General features: G+C 43.7%; 1 protein-coding gene across 3 annotated transcripts in view; it reads right to left on the reverse strand.

Annotated features, from left to right (window-relative positions):
- The window catches only part of KLHDC4 (kelch domain containing 4), a 57673-nt gene that overhangs the window by 11409 nt on the left and 22006 nt on the right, over nucleotides 1–24258 (reverse strand). For all 3 annotated transcript variants that reach the window (XM_077891088.1, XM_077891087.1, XM_077891089.1), the window contains one exon: nucleotides 3588–3680. In XM_077891088.1, coding sequence (XP_077747214.1) covers nucleotides 3588–3680 — 93 coding nt within the window. The remainder of the gene's footprint in view (nucleotides 1–3587; nucleotides 3681–24258) is intronic.

Here is a 24258-nt window from a genome sequence, read left to right on the forward strand (position 1 = left end):
TTTCATTACAGTCTAAATCCACATGAAAGGACCACAGGTATATATGAGTTTGCATCTGGAGACTAGAGATAATGCTAGCTCACAGAAATACAGTAATTTGCCAGGATCTGAAAGCCTTTTTAGTCTGAAAGTTATACCATACTTCCTTACAAAGTTTACAAAATCACAGCCTTGAAAATAATTACATTAAGTTACCACGTGTGTAATTTTAAGCTCATAAATTACAGAGCCAAGTGAACACTTAGAAAGGAGACACCTAAAGCTAGTCCAGAACTGTGAGCCAAGCTGAGTATACCTGAAACTGGCGCGTCAGAGGCCAGTCCCTGGAGCCCAGGAGCTGGGTGGCAACAAGGGGGGGCCCATGGCTGCGTCTGGCCTCATGCTGCTGGGGCTTAAGAGGAAAAGGACTTGAATGCAGAAGTGGCCTTGGCAAGGAGTCCGTGCATGGGAAAGCAGTGCCCTGATGTAATGTCATATACAGCCACAGGCAAAGCCAAGGAGCCCGGGTCAGAATGACACCAGAATATGAGATGCTCTCCAGGTTGTTCAAAATAGCCAGCCAGGACTGAACTGCAAAACCATCCAAGGGTCTGAGCAATCCTGTCCACTACCCTGAGCATGGCACCCTGCAGCCAGTGCCGGGAAGGGCCTCCAGGGGAAAGTGCTGGCTGGGGTGCTCAGCTGCACACAGCATGGTACACAGGTGGCCCTGGCGGGCGACCCTGCTGACCAGCACCCTCTAAGATGCAGCCACCACGGGATGGCTTTTCATACATGAACTGAGGAATAGAGGCTCAGAGTTCTGAGAAGGCATCACTAGATTCTATGTTTCCTTAGATTTCACACTGCAGATTTTCAGTACAAAAGTTCTATTCCGCACATAAATTCAACTGTTCTGTTTTGTTTTTTTTTTAAGATTTTATTTATTCATGAGAGACACAGAGAAAGAGAGGCAGGACACAGGCAGAGGGAGAAGCAGGCTCCATGCAGGGAGCCTGACATGGGACTCGATCCCGGGTCTCCAGGATCACATCCTGGGCTGAAGGTGGCGCTAAGCCGCTGAGCCACCTAGGCTGCCCTCTTTAGTTTTGAAAAGTCAAACTGATTTTTTTTTTCATATGGAAGGTAACTACATAGGTAGCTTTACTAGTATCTTCGTTTTTTTCTGTGTGTTTACATACTTTAAAAACAATTTTATGCAAGGTAACAGATGATAACAGTTTTGAAAACAGTTCTGATTTTAAAAAAGTTGCAAATTACAACCACAAATTAAACCTGTGAGCTCCCAGGGGCAGGGCCCGTGCTGGCCCCACCATCTCTTGCAAAAGTGGTGAATTAATGCACCAAGACACCTATGAATCCCCATGTGACACACTCATGAATCCCCGTGCATACAACAAATAATTCCTTGTTTTTTTTAAAAAAAAAGTGTCAAGAATAAATAACACATGACAATCCCTTAGGTATAAAGTTTTAAAAACAGCCTGGGCTCTCTCATCTAAAATGGTGGTAAGGGGGATCCCTGGGTGGCTCAGCGGTTTGGCGCCTGCCTTTGGCCCAGGGCGTGATCCTAGAGTCCCGGGATCGAGTCCCACATCAGGCTCCCGGCATGCAGCCTGCTTCTCTCTCCTGTGTCTGCCTCTTTCTCTCTCTCTCTCTCAAATCAATCAATCTATCTTTAAAAATAAAATAAAAAATTAAAATAAAATATAAAATAAAATAATAAAATAATAAAATAATAAAATAATAAAATAATAAAATAAAATAAAATAAAATAAAATAAAATAAAATAAAATAAAATAAAATAAAATAAAATAAAATAAATAAAATGGTGGTAAGTTGCCGCACACCTGCAGAGCAGAGAGGGTAGTGGGGGGGGGGGTGCCTACACACAAGCACTCCACCCCACTCAGCCCTGGTGAGCCTGGCTTCCTCATCCATGACGCAGGAGCATAACCTGCCCTGCCAATGGCATGCTCTTTGAGACTCAGTATTAAAGCATTATTACAGCCAAGTTACACATTTAGGGACACAAAATCACTACTTAACTTGAATTATGCTTTTAAAATCCCTTCTGAAAGCACTGAAGAATTTATATCCCCCTTTCTCCATTAATAAAACGTCTTTATTCATGAAGAAACACTGCAGCTTTAACTGAGTCAAATCTATACCACCACATCTCAATTAAGACTGGATTAAAGGGGGATGAAAACTGCAAGATGCCTAACTTGACCTCCTTCACATCCATGTACGACAACTGACTTAGGAGCCAGTCATTATCAGAAAAAAAATTTGTGCAAATGGACCCATAAGGTGACAGAAATGTGAGAGTTGCCATGACAGTTAATAAACTGAGGACTCTGGACAACCCAGGTGGCTCAGAGGTTTAGCGCCGCCTTCAGCCCAGGGTGTGATCCTGGAGACCCAGGATTGAATCCCATGTCGGGCTCCGTGCATGGAGCCTGCTTCTTCCTCTGCCTGTGTTTCTCTGCCTCTGTGTCTCTCATGAATAAATAAATAAAATCTAAATAAACAAACAAACAAACAAACAAACTGAGGGCTCTGCTATTTCCTAAGAGGTTAGGAGAGGGAAGTGTAGAACACAGCCATTAGGAAACACCCACCTACCCTTCTCCACGTGGGGCCTGCTCAGAGGCAAAGCCCAACGAACGGGACGTTGCCAGACAGGACAGCTTAGCACTGCATTATGATGGTGACAGACAAAATGACCTGTCACCACACATCTCGTTTCTCTGGACTGAACTCAGGACACTTGAGAAGCTATGGTGTGGAGGACAGGCTCCCAACAAGCAGAGACCCTGTTAGGTTGGCCTGCAGTGAGCGCACACATGGAACCCATGATCATGGCTCTTACCAATGCTGCCACACACAGGCACATGGAAAGCCCCTCTTCAGACATCACTGCTCTTTGTTGCATTCCCCAACCCAGATAAGTTAAAAATTATTTTAGCCCAGAAGCTCTCAGAGTGGAGTGCCCTGGCCAGAAGTACCAGCATCGCCTGCAAATTTGCAGAAATGCAGATTCTTAGACCCTGCCCCAGGCCTAATGAGTCAGAAACCAGAGGGTGAGGCCCAGCAACCAGACTTTTAACAAGTCCTCCAGAGGATTCTGTATCAGGCTAAAGTGTGAGAATCCGGTGTTAGGACTGGCCAGATCATTTGCAGGTCTCAGTGTAAAATAAAAATGAAGAGCCTATTACTCAAGGACTATTAAGAATTTCAAGACACTGGGACACCTGGGTGGCTCAGCGGTTGGGCACCTGCCTTTGGCTCAGGTCATGATCCTGGGATCCAGGACTGAGTCCCCAGTCAGGTTCCCTATGAGGAACCTGCTTCTCCCTCTGCCTATGTCTTGGCCTCTCTCAGTCTCTGTCTCTCATGAATAAATAAATAAATAAATCTAAAAAAAGAAAAAAGAATTTCAAGACACTGACAGCATCCACAAAGTTGGCTCTGGTTTTAGGGGATGAGCAGCATTTTCTATGCGTATTCAGAAAGGTTCCTCCCACAAAAGGTCCACTCCTTACTGTTCCCAGAAAGAAAGATGTTCTGCTATTGGTACCAACCTTGTACTCTCATGGAAGCCACCAAAAAGGATTAACTGTTTCTTCCAGGCTACCATCCGATGTCCACTCCGACCTGAAGGGCCTCCTGTTGATCTAAATGAAAAAACAAAACAAAACAAAACCCACTTTTTTCACCAATTTGTTTCATAAGCATTAAGTATGTTTAATTTGACCACAAGTAACCAAGACTGTTCTGAGTCTAGCTAGCTGCTGTAAACATGGGGAATAAAAGAGGAGACAGTCTCCAAGACCTTGGAGTAAAAATCTCTGAGAGCAAGCAGGGACTCAAGATACAGAAATTGGACTCCATTAAAACAGAAAATCTCAGCTTTTCAAAATAAACTATTAGAGAATAAAACCGCAAGAGATCAAAGGGAGAGAAGATTTCTGCAAACACACATCTGACCAATGACCTGCACCCAGAATAAAGAACTGTTGTGCCTTATGAGTAAAATAAATCCAATAAAATTCTAGGCAAAAGATGTGAGCAGAAGGCTGAAATAAAAACAGGAAAGAAAAGACAAACAAATGACCAACAAAGAAAAAGATGGTCAACACCCTCAACTGTCAGTAGTTCAGTCAAGCTGAACGCATACTGTGCTCCCTACTGTATACCACTAGTGGCCAAAACCAAATGACAGGATCAAGTCATCACAAAGCCATGAGCCAGGAGCTGGCTCGCTCACACAGCACTGGGGCAGGTGTAAGATGGCATGGCCACCACCACAACCACTCCTTACACTGTGAAATGCACTTCGCACACAACCTGGCAATGGGATGGCAGATACTTATTACTCATATATGAAAATACAAGTGCATACAAAGACCCACATACACACATTTAGAGCAGCTTTATTCACAACTGTCAAAAACCAGAAGCAGACAAGAGCTGCTTCGACGAGTATATGAATAAAGTGTGTGTGGTACAGTCACAACAGAATACTTGTCAACAACGAAAGGGGAAGGTCTCCTGATATATACAACATGGACAGGTCACACTCCAAGAAGCAGGCATCAGAAAAGCATGTACTGTAGGATTCCACTTATAGGAAAAAAGGCAAAAATCAATCTCTGATGATGATGGCAGCTGCCTAGGGCCAAAGATGACACAGGGACTAGACAACAAGGGGGCAGGAGAGAATTTCCTGGAGGGACAGACACCTTGTCTTTCTCAAGTACGGTGGTGGTTCAACAGGTCTGTGGGTCAGCTGAAACTCCTAACTGTCCAACTAAAAGGCAGTCATTTAAGTGAATGTGATTTTCTCTCATTAACATGTATATAAAAATACACGGCAATAAATACCCAAGAAAAGGGACTTCTGAGTTCTGGTTTGGCATCCAAGGGACTTGGAGTCACCACACTGTCCCAACAAGTAAAAAAGTTGAACAGACTGAGAATTCAACAAGTCTTCTTGGATCATACCCAGGTCAAACTGCTGGCCCCTGATTACAGACAGGAGAATACAGGAAGCCCACCTCCAGAAGCAGGGGCCTACGCACAGCCAACTCAGAGAGGAATACGGGGGGATCCAGTCACAGGGCCCCCACGATACTGTGAAATTTACCCCGGAGGCTCAAATGCATTCCCACAGTAAGCAGCTTCTGGCAGGGGTGGGAAGAAGGCACCATTCTGTAAAGCCCCTGAGCATCCTGTTCTTAACAAAGCCTGTCCTCTAACCAGAGCCAAGCTGACCTGGAGGAAGAGAAATGCCCAACTTCAGCTCCCTCTAGGCACACTGGCTCACATAGCAGGGGAAAGAAACCGAGAGGCACCTGTGAGGTTTGCAGTGGGAGCTGAGCCCTCCTCAACAGGGAGACCGGAGACCACACCACCATACTCCTGCAGGCTTAGGTACAGCACTTCCTCGTAACTGCTCCCTCATGTCCTGCTAGTGAGAGGCCACTTATGAGGTGCATCAAGAGGCAAAAACACAGTCTGAGGGTTCAAAGCAAGCACCAGAACCAGACAAGCAGGGGTTGTCTGAATTACCAGAATTACCAGACCAAGAATTTAAAACAACTGTGATGAATACTCGAAGGGCTGAGACGACATGCAAGGACAGATGCACAATGAAAGCAGTGAGACTGAAATTCTAAGAACCAGAAAGAAATATGAGAGATCAAATCGCTAACAGAAAATTAGACTACCCAGAATGGCCCCAATGGGCTCGTGAGCAAGATGGAGCTACAAACCCCAGAACCAGAGGACACAGTAACGAAGAACTCAAAAACCCAAAACCAAGGAGAACCAAGAATGGAAGAAAAACTCAGGACAGAATATACAAGGGGACAATGATGCTAAAGGTGTAAAAGAAACATAATGGGCTTGCCGGAAGAAGACAGAAAGGAACAGAAGGAAAATCTGACACGAGAATTTCCCCAAACTCAACTTTGACCTCAAACCACACAGATGGAGGATGGTCAGGGGACTAAGCGGGATATATGTCAAGAAACGATCCCGAGGCCTGTCATTTTCAAATTACAGAAAACCAAAGGTAAAGGAAAAATTCGCAAAGAAGCCATGGGAAAAATACCACCTTACCTACAGAGAAACAAAGATGAGAAGCAAATCCAACTGTTGCCAGAGACCATGCCAGCAAGGAGAGAGTGGAATGAAGTACAAGGTGTTGGGAGAAAAACATCACCAACACACAACTGTGCGCTCCGCAGGAGTACCAGTCAACAGTGAAGGAGACATAAGACCTTCTCCAACAAACCAAAATTAATGGAGTTGGTTGCCAGTAGACCTGCCTCACAAGAAATGTTTAACAGTCTTTTAAAGAGAGAAGGAAAAAATATATATATACACACACACATATATGGGTCAGAAACTTGAATCTACACAGAGAAAGGAAGAGAACTGTAGAAGGAATAAATGAAGGTAGAATAAAAACATTTTTACTTTTTCTTAATGGATCTAACAAATAATTTATCTGCAACAACAGTAGCAGCAATGTGTCTGCTGTGTGTGCTTCTATACACACGTTCTTCAGCACGTTCCTGTGTCAGTGAAATGAAAGACAGCAATGATGCAAGGGACAAGTCTGCTATTTCAGCGTATCCGCATGACTCATGAAGTGGTACAGTGTCATCTGAAGGTGGACTTGGATTAGTTGTGAATGCACAATGCCAACACTGGGGCAGCGACCAAAAATAGCAAAAACACAGGCATAACGGATATGCTAAGGGAGAAAACCAGAATCCTACAACGTGCTCAATTAAAACCACACACACACACACACACACACACACACACACACACACACAAGTCAAAGACAAATAGAAACAAAGAACAAGGGCAATGAACAGAAACAGTAACAAACACGGCAGATGTTACCCAGGAAATCAATAATCACTCTGAATGTTAATGGCCTAAATGAATCATTTTATACAAAAGAGCTCCTCAGAGTAGATAAGAACAGAAGACCTAGCTACATGTTGTGTACAAGTAACCCACTTCAAACATAAAGACACAGGCTAATTAAAAGTACACACATGGAGAAAATATACCATGCTGACAACTAATCAAAGAAAAGTAAGAGTAACTACATTTCAGACAGAACAGACTTCAAAGCAAGGAAAGTTACCAGGAATTTAAACGGGCATTACCGAATCCTTAGGACACCTGGATGGCTCAGTGGTTGAGCGACTGCCTTTGGCTCAGGGCATGATCTCAGGGGTCCCAGGATCAAATCCCATGTCAGGCTCCCTCTGAGGAGTCTGCTTCACCCCTGCCTATTTCTCTGACCCTCTGTTTTTCATGAATAAATAAATAAAATCTTAAAATAAATGAGTGAATGAATAAATGCATAAAATAATCAGGCATTACCTACATATAAAGGGATCAACTCTCCAAAAAAGACATACTCAACATGTACATACCCAACAACAGAATGTCAAACTATATAAGGCAAAAACTAACAGAACCACAAGGAAAGACAGACATATCTGCCATCACAGTTGGAAAATTCAATAACCCCGTCTCAAAAATGGACAGACACATCAACAGAAATCAACAAGAACAGAGCTGAACTCAACAACACCATTAATCAATGGGATGTAACTGACACCTACAGACCACTTCATCCCACAATGGGCAGAATACACATCCTTCTGAAGCTCACCTAGAACATTCACCATGACAGACCACGTTCTGGGACACCACAAAACACACCATAACGAATTGAAAAGAACAGAAATCACACAATGTTTGCTTTTAGACCACAGGAGAAGTAAACGAGAAGCCAGTAACAGAAAGACAGCTGGGAAATCCCCAAATACACAGAGATTAAACAACACCCTTATAAATAACAGGTGGGTCAAAGAAGAAATAGGAGAAATTAAAAAATATTTTGAAATAAATGAAAATGAAAACATAATTTATCAAAATTTGTGGAATGCAGTGAAAGCAAGTACTTAGAAGGAAATTTGTAGGACCGAATGAACATATTAGAAAAAAGATCTATAGTCAATAATTTTCCACCTTAGGAAACTGGAAAAACAAGAGAAAACTAAACCCCCAAAAGCAAAAGAAAAGAAATAATGAGAGCAGAAATTAATATTTTTGAAAATAGAGAACATCAACAAACCAAAAGCTGATTCTTGAAAAGATTGATAGAACCAACAGGCTTCTAGCCAAGCTAAGAAAAAAAAAAGGGGGGGGGGGGCGGACATAAATTACTAATAGAGAAATGAAAGAAGGGGCATCACTATAGATGCCATGGAAATTAAAAAGATAAAAAAAGCAACACTATAAACAACTCTATGCCCACAAATCTGATAACCTGGAGAAAGTGGATCAATTCCCTAAAAGACAGAATTTGCCAAAATCCACACAAGAAATAGACAATTTGAATAGGCTTACATCTATTAAAGATGTTGAATCAATAATTGATAATCTTCCAAAACAGAAAGCACCAGGCCCAGAGGGGTTCCACTAGTGAATTCTACCAAACATTTAAGGAAAAATTTATACCATTCCTCTATAATGTCTTTCAGAGCATAGCTTCTACTGTCTATCCAGCACTACCCTAATACCAAAACAAGATAAAGACATTACAAAAGACTACAGACCAGTATCTCTCAGAAACATAGATTCAAAAATTAATATTAACAAATCAAATCCCCAAAAAAGTATAAGAATTACACACTATGACCAAGTGGGATTTGTCCTAGGCATGCAAGGCTGGTTCCATTCTAAAATCAATTAATATAACCCATCCCATCAACAGACTAAGAAAGAAAAGTCATATGATCATACCAATAGATGCAGAAAAAGCATTTGTCAAAATCTAACACTCATTCATGATAAACTCTATCAATAAACTAGGAATAGAGGGGGAACTTTCTGAATTTCATGAATATCTACAAAAACCTATGGCTAATATCATACTCAATAATGAGAAACTGAAAGCCTTCCCGCTAAGATCACGTACAGAGCAGGGATGTCCCCTCTTGCCACTCCTTTCAACATTGTCTTAGAAGTCCTTGCTAATGCAATAAGGGAGAAAAAGGAAATAAAAGGTAAATAAAAGGCATAAATATTGGGAAGGAAGATATAAAACTCTGTTTGCAAATGACATGATCTATGTATAAAATCTGAAAGAACAGAAAAAAAATTCCAGGAACTAATAAGTGATTATAGCAAGGTTGTAGGCTGCAAGACTAATATACAAAAGTCAACTGCTTTCCTACAGAACAATGAACAAGTTAAATTTGAAATTAAAAACAATACCATTTATATTAACATTCCCAACATGAAATAGTATAAATCTAACAATATGTACAAGATGTATTTGGGGAAAACTACAAAAGTATGATGAACAAAATCAAAGAACTCAATAAATGGAGGGACATTCCGTGTTCTTGGATAGGAAGACTGGGTATCACCAAAATGTCAGTTCTTCCCAACATGATCTATGGAATCAACGCAATCTCAATCACAATCCCAGCAAACTGCTTAAGGATATAGACAAATGGATTCTAATATTTATATAGAGAGGTAAAAGACCCCAAATAACACAATACTGGAGAAGAACAAAGTTGGAAGACGGACCCCTACCTGACTTCAAGACTTACTATAAAACTAATAATCAGGCAGCCGGGTGGCTCAGTGGTTTAGCACCTTCGGTCCAGGGCCTGATCCTGGAGACCCGGGATCGAGTCCTATGTCAGGCTCCCTGCATGAAGCCTGCTTCTCCCTCTGCCTGTGTCTCTGCCTCTCTCTCTGTGTCTCCCATGAATAAATAAATGAAATCTTTAAAAAACAAAAAAACAAAAAAACTAAGTAATCAAGACAATGTGGTGTCTTGAAAATAGAGAACATCAACAAACAAAAACCACATTGTTGGCGAAAGAACAAATTGATCAATGGAATAAAACAGAAAGCCCAGGATTAGAGACCCATGAATACAGTCAGCTGGTCTTTTTTTTTTTAATAATAAATTTATTTTTTATTGGTGTTCAATTTGCCAACATACAGAATAACACCCAGTGCTCATCCCGTCAAGTGCCCCCCTCAGTGCCCGTCAGCCATTCACCCCCTGCCCTCTTCCCCTTCCACCACCCCTAGTTCGTTTCCCAGAGTTAGGAGTCTATGTTCTGTCTCCCTTTCTGATATTTCCCACACATTTCTTCTCCCTCCCTTCTATTCCCTTTCACTATTATTTATATTCCCCAAATGAATGAGAACATATACTGTTTGTCCTTCTCCGATTGACTTACTTCACTCAGCATAATACCCTCCAGTTCCATCCACGTTGAAGCAAATGGTGGGTATTTGTCATTTCTAATGGCTGAGTAATATTCCATTGTATACATAAACCACATCTTCTTTATCCATTCATCTTTTGATGGACACCGAGGCTCCTTCCACAGTTTGGCTATTGTGGACATTGCTGCTATAAACATCGGGGTGCAGGTGTCCCGGCGTTTCATTGCATCTGAATCTTTGGGGTAAATCCCCAACAGTGCAATTGCTGGGTCGTAGGGCAGGTCTATTTTCAACTGTTTGAGGAACCTCCACACAGTTTTCCAGAGTGGCTGCACCAGTTCACATTCCCACCAACAGTGTAAGAGGGTTCCCTTTTCTCTGCATCCTCTCCAACATTTGTGGTTTCCTGCCTTGTTAATGTTCCCCATTCTCACTGGTGTGAGGTGGTATCTCATGGTGGTTTTGATTTGTATTTCCCTGATGGCAAGTGATGCAGAGCATTTTCTCATGTGCATGTTGGCCATGTCTATGTCTTTCTCTGTGAGATTTCTCTTCATTTCTTTTGCCCATTTCATGATTGGATTGTTTGTTTCTTTGGTGTTGAGTTTAATAAGTTCTTTATAGATCTTGGAAACTAGCCCTTTATCTGATACGTCATTTGCAAATATCTTCTCCCATTCTGTAGGTTGTCTTTGAGTTTTGTTGACTGTATCCTTTGCTGTGCAAAAGCTTCTTATCTTGATGAAGTCCCAATAGTTCATTTTTGCTTTTGTTTCTTTTGCCTTCGTGGATGTATCTTGCAAGAAGTTACTGTGGCCAAGTTCAAAAAGGGTGTTGCCTGTGTTCTCCTCTAGGATTTTGATGGAATCTTGTCTCACATTTAGATCTTTCATCCATTTTGAGTTTATCTTTGTGTATGGTGAAAGAGAGTGGTCTAGTTTCATTCTTCTGCATGTGGATGTCCAATTTTCTCAGCACCATTTATTGAAGAGACTGTCTTTCTTCCAGTGGATAGTCTTTCCTCCTTTATCTAATATTAGTTGACCATAAAGTTCAGGGTCCACTTCTGTGTTCTCTATTCTGTTCCATTGATCTATGGGTCTGTTTTTGTGCCAGTACCACACTGTCTTGATGACCACAGCTTTGTAGTACAACCTGAAATCTGGCATTGTGATGCCCCCAGATATGGTTTTCTTTTTTAAAATTCCCCTGGCTATTCGGGCTCTTTTCTGATTCCACACAAATCTTAAAATAATTTGTTCTAACTCTCTGAAGAAAGTCCATGGTATTTTGATAGGGATTGCATTAAACATGTAAATTGCCCAGGGTAACATTGACATTTTCACAATATTAATTCTGCCAATCCATGAGCATGGGATATTTTTCCATCTCTGTGTCTTCCTCAATTTCTTTCAGAAGTGTTCTATAGTTTTTAGGGTATAGATCCTTTACCTCTTTGGTTAGGTTTATTCCTAGGTATCTTATGCTTTTGGGTGCAATTGTAAATGGGATTGACTCCTTAATTTCTCTTTCTTCAGTCTCATTGTTAGTGTATAGAAATGCCACTGATTTCTGGGCATTGATTTTGTATCCTGCCACACTGCCAAATTGCTGTATGAGTTCTAGCAATCTTGGGGTGGAGGCTTTTGGGTTTTCCACGTAGAGTATCATGTCATCGGCGAAGAGGGAGAGTTTGACTTTTCCTTGCCAATTTGAATGCCGTTAATGTCTTTTTGTTATCTGATTGCTGAGTCTAGGACTTCCAGTACTATGTTGAATAGCAGTGGTGAGAGTGGACATCCCTGTCTTGTTCCTGATCTTAGGGGAAAGGCTCCCAGTGCTTCCCCATTGAGAATGATATTTGCTGTGGGCTTTTCGTAGATGGCTTTTAAGATGTTGAGGAATGTTCCCTCTATCCCTATACTCTGAAGAGTTTTTTTTTTTTAATTTATTTATGATAGTCAGAGAGAGACAGAGAGAGAGAGAGACTGAGAGGCAGAGACATAGGCAGAGGGAGAAGCAGGCTCCATGCACCGGGAGCCCGACGTGGGACTCGATCCCGGGTCTCCAGGATCGCACCCTGGGCCAAAGGCAGGTGCTAAACCACTGCGCCACCCAGGGATCCCCACTCTGAAGAGTTTTGATCAGGAATGGATGCTGTATTTTGTCAAAAGCTTTCTCTGCATCTAATGAGAGGATCATATGGTTCTTGGTTTTTCTCTTGCTGATATGATGAATCACATTGATTGTTTTATGAGTGTTGAACCAGCCTTGTGTCCCGGGGATAAATCCTACTTGGTCATGGTGAATAATTTTCTTAATGTACTGTTGGATCCTATTGGCTAGTATCTTGTTGAGAATTTTTGCATCCATGTTCATCAGGGATATTGGTCTGTAATTCTCCTTTTTGGTGGGGTCTTTGTCTGGTTTTGGAATAAAGGTGATGCTGGCCTCATAGAACGAATTTGGAAGTACTCCATCTCTTTCTATCTTTCCAAACAGCTTTAGTAGAATAGGTATGGTTTCTTCTTCAAACGTTTGATAGAATTCCCCTGGGAAGCCATCTGGCCCTGGACTTTTGTGTCTTGGGAGGTTTTTGATGACTGCTTCAATTTCCTCCCTGGTTATTGGCCTGCTCAGGTTTTCTATTTCTTCCTGTTCCAGTTTTGGTAGTTTGTGGCTTTCCAGGAATGAGTCCATTTCTTCTAGATTGCCTAATTTATTGGCGTATAGCTGTTCATAATATGTTTTTAAAATCATTTGTATTTCCTTGGTGTTGGTAGTGATCTCTCCTTTCTCATTCATGATTTTATTGATTTGAGTCTTCTCTCTCTTCTTTTTAATAAGGCTGGCTAATGGTTTATCTATCTTATTAATTCTTTCAAAGAACCAGCTCCTGGTTTTGTTGATCTGTTCCACAGTTCTTCTGGTCTCGATTTCACTGAGTTCTGCTCGAATCTTTATTAACTCTCTTCTTCTGCTGGGTGTAGGATCTATTTGCTGTTTTTTCTCTAGCTCCTTTTTGTGTAAGGTTAGCTTTTGTATTGGAGTTCTTTCCAGTTTTTGAAGGGATGCTTGTATTGCGATGTATTTCCCCCTTAGGACTGCTTTTGCTGCATCCCAAAGATTTTGAACGGTTGTATCTTCATTCTCATTAGCTTCCCTGAATCTTTTTAATTCTTCCTTAATTTCCTGGTTGACCCTTTCATCTTTTAGCAGGATGGTCCTTAACCTCCACGTGTTTGAAGTCCTTCCAAACTTCTTGTTGAGATTTAGTTCTAATTTTAAGGCATTATGGTCTGAGAATATGCAGGGGACGATCCCAATCTTTTGGTATCGGTTCAGACCCGATTTGTGACCCAGTATGTGGTCTATTCTGGAGAAAGTTCCATGTGCACTTGAGAAGAATGTGTATTCAGTTGAGTTTGGATGTAAAGTTCTGTAGATATCTGTGAAATCCATCTGGTCCAGTGTATCATTTAAAGCTCTTGTTTCTTTGGAGATGTTGTGTTTAGAAGACCTATTGAGTATAGAAAGCGCTAGATTAAAGTCACCAAGTATAAGTGTATCATTATCTAAGTATTTCTTCACTTTGGTTATTAATTGATGGATATATTTGGCAGCTCCCACATTCGGGGCATATATATTGAGGATTGTTAAGTCCTCTTGTTGGATAGATCCTTTAAGTATGAGATAGTGTCCCTCTTCATCTCTCACTACAGTCTTTGGGGTAAATTTTAGTTTATCTAAGGATGGCTACCCCTGCTTTCTTTTGAGGACCATTTGAATGGTAAATGGTTCTCCAACCTCTTATTTTCAGGCTGTAGGTGTCCTTCTGTCTAAAATGAGTCTCTTGTAGACAGCAAATAGATGGGTCCTGCTTTTTTATCCAGTCTGAAACCCTGCACCTTTTGATGGGGTCATTAAGCCCATTCATGTTCAGAGTTACTATTGAAAGGTATGAGTTTAGTGTCATCATGATATCTATTCAGTCCTTGTTTTTGTGGATTGTTCCACTGGACTTCTTCTTAAAGGGGAATTTTAAGAGTCTCCCTTAAAATTTCTTGCAGAGCTGGTTTGGAGGTCACATATTCCTTCAGTTCCTGCCTGTATTGGAAGCTCTTTATCTCTCCTTCCATTCTGAATGAGAGCCTTGCTGGATAAAGTATTCTTGGTTGCATGTTCTTCTCATTTAGGACCCTGAATATATCCTGCCAGCCCTTTCTGGCCTGCCAAGTCTCTGTGGAGAGGTCTGCTGTTACCCTAATACTCCTCCCCATAAAAGTCAGGGATTTCTTGTCTCTTGCTGCTTTAAGGATCTTCTCTTAATCTTTGGAATTTGCAAGCTTAACTATTAAATGTTGAGGTGTTGAACGGTTTTTATTGATTTTAGGGGGGGATCTATTTCCTGGATCTGAATGCCTGTTTCCCTTCCCAGATTAGCAAAGATTTCAGCTATGATTTGTTCAAATACATATTCTGGCCTTCTGTCCCTTTCGGCGCCCTCGGGAACCCCAATTAAACGTTAAGTTTTTCTTCCTCAGGCTGTCGTTTATTTCCCTTAATCTATCTTCATGGTCTTCTAATTGTTTGTCTCTTTTTTCCTCAGTTTCCCTCTTTGCCATCAACTTCTATGTCACTCACTCGTTCTTCCACCTCGTTAACCCTCGTCATTAGGACTTCTAGTTTGGATTGCATCTCATTCAATTGATTTTTAACTTCTGCCTGATTAGATCTAAATTCTGCAGTCATGAAGTCTCTTGAGTCCTTTATGCTTTTTTCTAGAGCCACCAGTAGCTTTATAATACTGCTTCTGAATTGGCTTTCTGACATTGAATTGTAATCCAGATTTTGTAACTCTGTGGGAGAGAGGACTGTTTCTGATTCTTTCTTTTGAGGTGAGGTTTTCCTTCTAGTCATTTTGCTCAGTGCAGAGTGGCCAAAAACAAGTTGTATTGGGAAAAGGAGAAAAAGAGAGGAGAGAAAGAAGGAAAGAAAAGAGAAAAAGAAAAAAGAAAAAAGGAAGAAAAAAAGAAGAAAAAGAGAAAGAAAAAGAAAGGAAAAAAGGGTGGGGGAAGCAAACAAATCAAAAAGCAAAACAAACAAACAAAACACGGGGGAGTATCTTCCTATTCTGCATACTTTAAGTCCCTTGACGTCCCCTGGAACTTGTCCGTCTAGTTGGTCTTCTGGGGGAGGGGCCTGTGGTGCTGATTTTCAGGTGTTAGCACTTGGGGGAGCTGCTCTGCCCCCTGCCTGGTGCAGGGCTCAGTGGGGGTTGTTTACCCCGTGAGGCCCCAGGAGGAACAACCGCAGTGGCGGGGCCAGCTCTGGAGCCCTGGATTCAGCTCCCGCAGTAACTACAGAGCTCTCAACTTGCAGAGGCCTGGATGCTCCGGGGCGGGGCCGCTGATCTGCTCAGCTTGGGGCAGGAGCGTCCTTGCGGTCCTGTGCCCTCCCGGCCTCTGCCTGTCCTGGGGGGAGGCCGGATCCTGGGCTGTGTCCCGGCGCCCAGTGCTCCCGGGCCTGCGCTGTTGGATTCGCGCTCCCGGCCCGCAGCCCCCTCCGCGGAGCCTCCGCCCAGCCTCCGCCCGAGCCCCTCCGAGCTGCTCCCGGGGCACGCAGCCCGCTCTGTGGAGCCGCCCCCCGAGCCCCTCAGAGCTGCTCCCGGGTCCAGCTGTGCGCGCGCGCGCTGCAGCCCTTTAGGGAGCTCGGCGCACTCTCCCCGGTGCGCAGTTGCTCTGTTAGTGTTCCAGGGAGCCTGAGGGCATCCCCGTCATTCCTGGGGTCCTACTCTAACTCCCTGCGAGTGCCTTTCTGCCCGGGAAGATTGGTGAAGCTCCTGCTTCTCTGGGATGGAGTTTTCCTGTCCTGGGGGCACTCGCCCCGGCCTTAGCCCCGCTCCTCGCGGGGCCCCTCCCCCTTGGATGTCTTTTGTTTCTTTAATTCCCCCCCCATCTTCCTACCTTGATAGAAGCGCGAACTCTTCTCACTGTAGCATTCCAGCTGTTCTCTCTTTAAATCTCAGGCCGAATTCCTAGATTTTCAGGATGATTTGAAGGTTATCTAGGTAATTTGGTGGGGACAGGTGACCTGGGGACCCTACTCTTCAGCCATCTTGCCCCTCCTCCCAGTCAGCTCATCTTTAGCAAAGGAGCAAAGGTAATAAAATGGGGCAAAGATAATCTCTACAACAAATGGTGCTAGAACTGGACATTTACATATCAAAAAATGAATCTACACAGACCTCACATCCTTCACAAAAATGATCACAGACCTAAATGTAAAACAACTGATAAGCTGAACTTTATTAAAATTTAAAACTTCTGCTCTGCAGAAGATAATAATAAAAGAATCAAAAGCCACAAGAGAAAATATTTGCAAAGGCACACCTGAAAAAGAACTAAAATCTACAAATAACTCTTAAAACTCAATAACAAGAAAACCTGGTTTTAAAAGAGCTGACATATCTGGGCACACTTCCTAGATTCTTAAAGATTACAAGCCCCAACTCCTACATGAGAGCCAAACTCTAGATGTCTCTGCTTCCTGCATGCTGTCTTGGTGGCTCTCAAGGCCTAGCTCTCCCACCTACAGAATTCAGTCATCAAGTCCACCTCCCACAAAGACCTCAACAACTCCAGGCTACAAAAGGATGGCTACAACCTGAACCATGCCGTCCAGCACTTATTTACACAATGCATCCTTCCTAATTTATTTTTGTGCATTATACAGAGCTTCCCCAAAACCAGATGCTGAAAAAGTAAATCGACATGGGTACTTGTGTTGTGCAGTGGATTTCAGCTCAGGTCATGATCTCAGGGTCGTGAGATCGAGGCCCATGTCAGACTCCACATTCAGCATGGAATCTGCTTGAGATTCTCTCTCCCTCTCCCTCTGCTCCTCCTGCTTGTGCTCACATGCTCTCTCTAAAATAAATAAGTAATCAATCAATCAATCTTAAAAAAGAAAACTATCAACACACAGAATCTCAAAATGAAAAGTTTGAACAGCCCAATGTCTCGTCCTTGGCAAATTCCAGATTAACAGCTTATAACACTCATCCTGTGAGGACCCCCAGGGTTTTCTCTATTATAATCTAGAACCAATTCCATTCTTCTCACCTTTCCCCAGATACTTGATCACCTGGTCTCTCTCCCATAATGCCCTCAGTTTATTAATGTCCTACTGATTGTGTCACTCAAAATGACCACCACACTCATCAGTAGAAAATTAATCAAAAGTAATCGATGACTGTTCTTCGATGCCATATCCTGTCCATCCAAACTTTAAGCATTAGCCTTCGGATAGCCTCACCATGTCTGGTGCCAACCAGGATTACAAATTACTAAAACTCTCCTCTTCTACTAGCAAGGGCAGCTTTTTATAGTCAGCTCTCTTATTCCTGTATTTACATGCAACCTACAAGGGACACTCCTCCCACCTCAATTCCATCCTGTTGGATTTGGTAATTTTGGATGCTGAATTTGTCAACCAATTTATTTGCTCTCCATTCTAGCTTTGTATCACCCACAAATTTAGTAAGCATATTTTTAAGTCTAAATTCATGATAAAAATACCAAAGGAACAAGGCTCAGAAGGAGGGTCTGGGTCCACCATGATACCACCACTGGCAGATTCATGCAGTTGGTGGGTGCTGACTTCAACTGCCAGCCTGCACAGTGCCAGGAGTGCTCTCAGAGCTGGCCATGCTCCACTGTCCCCTCTGTGCCAGCTGCTGAGGAGATGGGTCACACTGCATAGCTGCACATGACACAGGCTGAACAAAAAGAAAACCACTATGCATGGTGGCAACAAGTAAACCCCCTTTTGAGAAATCTTCTGATCTAATACTTTAAAAGTACAACCTGGGGAACAAGTTTTCATTCAATAACTAAACTGGTATGGTGATTCCAATCCTACTTCAAAAAAAGTTACACATAAGAGTTCAAATGCTATATCAACCTAAAGGCCCACTGTCATGGCTGAGGGACACCAGCAGCCAGGATGCTGCAGGTTCAGGACTGCTGCTCGGCTTCCTGTCCAAGAATCCCAGGGGTGCTTGGTCCTCTAGTGAGCCAGGCACAAAAGGCTCAATTCCCTTTTTCTGGCAGCAGCCAAGTATCACTGTTTTGTAACCAAAAAGGGAAATTTTTCTATAAAAAGACCCTATATACTCCTTTAGAAAAACAAAGCCAACCCAAAAAGCCTGTTTATATCTGAATCTCCAACAGGCACTTTTCAATTGCCGTCACTCCTAAATATGGAGTCTTAGAAAATTAACAAGTCCTACTCAGCCAGATCTATATGTGGCACAAAAATACATGTGTAATGTTGTGGGAGTGAGTGCTTTTAAGTGCTTCTGAGCCATGTGCAGACTGGCATTCCAACAGGGCTAGCTGTCACTCAGTATCACCTGGACCCTTCTACTGGCCACAGCACTGACATTTAACAGGAAACATACAAACACCAACTAAGCCCATGGCTTAGGGCACAAACAGTGGTAAGCACTTGGTACACAAATGATTCCCTCAATTATTTTAAAGTTTACACCTTACACTATAGTACCCTACCATACCAGGCAGGCCCAAGACATCTGGTGAGCAAAGGACCCACTTCTCTCATAATCCCTGAGACTCAAGGTCACACAGGTAGAGCCAACAGGGAACTGAGTCTAGCAGCTCATCCTCAGAACAGGAAAGGTCCCTCCTCCAAGAATGGTTACAACATGGCCTGAGCAGGAAACCTGTACAAAAGCATCTCCCTTTTCATTTCAAACAATGTACCTTTGGAATTTGGTCCCACTTTTCCAAAGATCAACAAATTCTGGGCTTAGTAAGTGTAATATACTCAATCACATTGTACAGAATAATCAGTAGCAGTCTCTAGAACCCAGGCAGCCTAACAGACCATATCCTTGTTTTGTTTTTATTTTAACGATTACTATTACTGATAAAACTACTATTTGTGGCATATTTATCTTATGCTAGGCATGCTCCTTTTATGGGCTTTCATTCCTAACAACGACCAGATGGGCAGATACTATCTGTAATCCCATTTTACAGATGAGAACATCAAGACCTAGAAGTCAAGAAACACACTAGGCTGGTCAATGGCAGAGTCAGAACTAAAAGGAGACAGTCTGCCCCAGAACTCATGTGAAACCACTGATTAAGACACTAAACCACCCCAAATGAAGTCACAGGACTGAACACTAAAGAAATGTATGCATCACTAAGCCTGACCACTTACCCTAACGACAGTTTTGAAGTCTCACACCCTCTGTGTGCTGGAGCCCCCTGCTCACCCAATCACATCGAGAGTGATGGTCAGTCAGCAGGGAAGGAGCAAGGGTCTACACCCACTCCTGCTCCTACTTTCCCCAGGGGCTGGGCTCCACACACAGCTGTAAGGGAAGCCCAAGAACACTCAGACCACATCCACTGGCTCACTGCAGAACCCAGAGACCAAGGAACACGTGTGTCCACTTCTATGTGCATTTCAGGTCCCAAAATTCATACACTTTAAAATTACAAGGCATGGTCCTCACAACCAATCAGTCAAGAATTCTGACTCCCTGTGCGATGGTTCTTTCCTAGGGTGCCCATTTTTCTCAGATGCAGCATTTATATACAGGTTTCACTGAGGACCAAATGTTCGTTCCTTTCTCAAAACAAAACTGTTCACACACACACACACACACACACACTTCTGTGTATTTTTTCATTCAACCATTTGTTATTGCTCATCTACTAAGTACTCTGATGCACATAAAAATGTATTAGTTGTACACAAAAGTTCTTGGCAGCATTTCTTGCAAGATGGAGCAGTGCAAACAGCCCAAACGTCCATCAAGGAATGAATAGATAAACAAAATGTGGCCCATCCATATGATGGAATATTATTTGGCCATAAAAAAGCACTAAATACTGATATAGACTGGACCTTAAAAAATTATGTGAAGTGAAAGTCAGCCACAAAAGAACAAATGCTGCAGGACTGTACTTGTATGAAATACCTAGAAGCGGGGGATCCTCAGACAGAAAGCAGATTAGAGACGACCAGGAGGAAGCAGGGAAGTAGGGAGTGGTAATGGAAATGCTCAATGTGTCGGCAGTGATGGCGGCACAATTCTGTGAAAAGCGTGATTTCCTGGCATGCGAAAATCTGAAAATGTGATCTCTGTAAACAGCCTGGCCTCCCTCTGTCTGGATCTTTGAGTCACAGGTAAAATCTGGGGTGGCCCAGGTTCAGAAATAAATGGAAAAAGGGTGCTCACCTCTCTGTTCCCTTGTCTAGTTGCATGTCTTCCACATGGGCCAGAGGAAGGCAGGGTTGGCCTCCAGGAATGCTGGCTCTTGAGTATGGCAGATCGACCTGAACCAACAGGCCACCCGAACTAGTGGGGTGGGCCCACCACGGTGGAGCAAGGGACGAGAGAGCCTGAGGGCCATTCTCCTCCCATGGGCCCCTGATCTGCTCACTGTCACAGAGAAGTCCCAATGGCACAGGCAGTGCCAGTGGGAAATGGGGTATGGGAAAGAAGGGGAGGCGCCAGGGCGTGCTTCTGCCCCCATGGTGTCCCCCACAGCACCCTCCAGCTCCACAACCTCCCCTGTGTCACACCCTGGCAGTGTGCTGTGGCCTCTTGCTGTCTCCAAATATCTCGCCTGCTATCCTCACTGGTTTGGCTTGTCCTCCACAGGTGTGACCCAGTTCCCTCATGCTTACCTGATTAGACCCTCATGGGTACACTGATCTTTGTCCAAGGACAGATCTTTGCAAACACCACATGCTACCTGTCATGGGCTGAATGTTTGTGTCGACTACATCCCCCAATTCCTATGTTGAACCCTAACCCCTGATGCGATGATTTAGTGGTGCGACCTCTGGAAAGTGATGAGGGCTGGATGAGGTCCTAAGGGTGGGGTCCCAAGATGGGATCCTCAATCTTATGAGAAGAGGAAGACAACTCTGTCCACGAGCGGAGCAGTTGTGCAGGCATCCCCCAGTGAAGACAGAGACTGAAGGAAATCTCAAAATATTTGTTAAAGCTGCTCATACACACCCACTGTGAGATAGCCAACCAACGTGGACACCTAAGCTTTGGCCTTCTTAATGTCAGCAACCCTACAATATTTCCTCTTATTTTAAATTGATATTATGTCAAGTCAACATCTGTTGCTAGAAATGAGAATGTGAGTAAGTGAAGATGAGACAAGACCACTAATGTCCACCTGGTGTTAAATGTGCTACAAGAAGCACAGCCAGAGATGGAGCACAGCCCCACAGGGCTGGTGGCTGAGTGCATCAGCATCACCAATGTGCAAAACTGTTTGCCAGCTATGCCAGAGCTGAACATGCACAAACCTCTTGACCCTGTGGCTTTATTCTACTTTGACATACATTCAACAGAAATGCACACATATGCTAACATAAAATGCATCCAGGAATGTTGACAGAACCATCCCCTTGCAATAACCTGAAACTGGTGACTTTTCAACATCTGCAAACCACCAGATACAGTGTCCTATTTCCCTAGGAGAATATCATGTAGCCCCAAAATGAGCAAACTATTATCAGAGGCAACAGAAACAAAGCTCATGAAAACAATGCTCAGTGAAAACAACTGGGAGAAGCAAGAGTCCGTTTAAAGGAGTTCAATATCAAGCTAACCTGCACTTGGGGTAGGTGAGAGGGGGTGACTGCAAGGGGACTCACAGGGGCTTGAAGCATAGTGATACGGTCTTTTCTGGATCTGAGCACATAGGCGTTTGCTTTTGTAAAACTCATCAAGCTGCACAGGACGATGAAAATTCATCAGAGTCTACTTTTTAAAAAACCAAACTGGCATTTGGTCCCTTTGGAGCTGTCAGCACCACGTGGTGAGGCCATCCTTCAAGTAGATGGTGGCCCCAGAGGTGCTTCTAGCAGGCCCGGGAGCTAGGCAAGGCCCAGAGGCTGCACCTGGTCCTTGTCACATCCACACGGCTGTGAAACAAGGGAACATGCTGGCAATGGTCCATCAAGGTGCTCCTTTCAGTGACCTGACTTCAGACCTCAGAGTAGCAGCTCTTCCCTGAATACCCAACACAGGCCCTGCCTCTACCTGCTGGTGACCTGAAATCATTTCCCCAAAACGCAGTTTCTTCAGACCAGCCCAACATTCAAGGATGGGCGGGACATACCTGCTGTATCAGATAAATCAGAAGTCACCAGCGACCCAGAGGTAATCCATCCTGCCCTCCCACAAGAAAAACCTGTTTGAAAGCCAAGTGACTATATTTCAGATGCCAATCAAATACTACTATACTGGCCCTGACCTCTCTCTAGGGGTCTCCTCAGCTGTAAAACTAGCCCTCATGGGAGCGAGAGACATTTACGGAGAATCAAATTCAGTGTGCCGGGCCAAAAAGCATTCAAGTTCATTGAGGGTTCTGCCTATATCTTCCAAAGGATGTGGGTTCTTCTGGACTCAGCGACTTTCCCAGACACAGTAAACCCAGTCTGCACTCTGAATGAAATCTCTCTACTCTGAGACAAGAAGACAAGATCATGGAGGCCACAGTGCCAGCAGCCGTCCCCTGTGCACAGCAGCTACCACGCCAGGGCTCAAACCCAGTCTCATTCTGAGGAGCAGCGCTGTGGCCTACCCTGAACTCAGCAGGCAGGCCTTCCTTGTGAGTCTGCCCCCACATTCCTGGTTACAGAGGCTGAGGTAAGCAGGTATACACAGCCTTGCTGGGAGGCAGTGCAAACAGGTGTGGGGTTGGGGCGGGGGGTGGGGGGGAGAGGGGGAGGAGATGCTTTCAGTCTGCAACATTACAGAAGCACTAGCTGCGCTGTGTTCCTGGTTTAGGATATAAGGCATTTTACATGAGTTTTTTTCCTTCTGAAAGGGCAGCAGGCATTTTCCACTGTCATGTCAGTGAACAAGGCTCAAAATAAGCACAAGACCCACTAGTCACCAAAGCCAAAGGATTAGTAACTGTGGCCTGCAGCCAGGAACACTGAGTGGGGTGGGAAGGGCTTAAATAAAATACAGATTTTAAACCTGCTCTGAACCAGACTTAACATACTGGGGTGAGGCGGCCAGGGAGGTGTGTATATAAAGCTCCTTTGGTGCTACTCGGTGCAAAAAGTTCCTAGAATGAACAGAGATGCTATCTCAGTGGTAGGCGGTGGCCCCAGGCTGACAGGTCTCCCAGCCACTACCACACCAACTCCTGCTGGGACACCACAACCATTCTCTAGGGAACCCTTCCAAAGTGCAAATAAGGACAGGAAACTACTAATTCCACAGGGTCCCACCCCACTGTCTAGGAGCTGCTACACCGAGAAGGGAGGTGTATGCCCAGCAAACAAGAACACTGAGCACCGGCACAGTGGTGGGGACAGACCCCCTCACAGCAAGGAGGGAGTGCCAGGTGGAGTCTCTGGGGGGAACAGACACGAGGTGGGAGGGGCGGAAACACATGTGCCCTTTGACTCTGCAATTCTCCTTCTAGGAGGCTGCAAATTTTACTGAAGAGTCAGACATAAACCTAACTGGAGAAAAGTACAATGTTCCTGATCTGGAAGATAGGATCAGAAAGATGTCAACTCTCCCAAAGTGCCATCTATAAATAAAAGCAACTCCATCAAAATCTCATTTGAATTCTAAAAAATACAACTGAAAACCTGATTCTGGAACTCATGAAAAAAATACACAGCAAAGAAACGTTTTAAGTCAATGAGGAGGGCCAGCCCTGGTGGCGCAGCGGTTTAGCGCCGCCTACAGCCCAGGGCGTGATCCTGGAGACCCTGGATGGAGTCCCGCGTCAGGCTCTCTGCATGGAGCCTGCTTCCCCCTCTGCCTGTGTCTCTGCCTCTCTCTCTCTCTCTCTCTCTCTCTCTATGAATAATGAATAAATAAATAAAATCTTTAAAAAAAATTAATTCAATGAGGAAAACCCTCCA

This window comes from Canis aureus, chromosome 3 (genome assembly GCF_053574225.1).
Source record: "Canis aureus isolate CA01 chromosome 3, VMU_Caureus_v.1.0, whole genome shotgun sequence".
Taxonomy (NCBI): domain Eukaryota; kingdom Metazoa; phylum Chordata; class Mammalia; order Carnivora; family Canidae; genus Canis; species Canis aureus.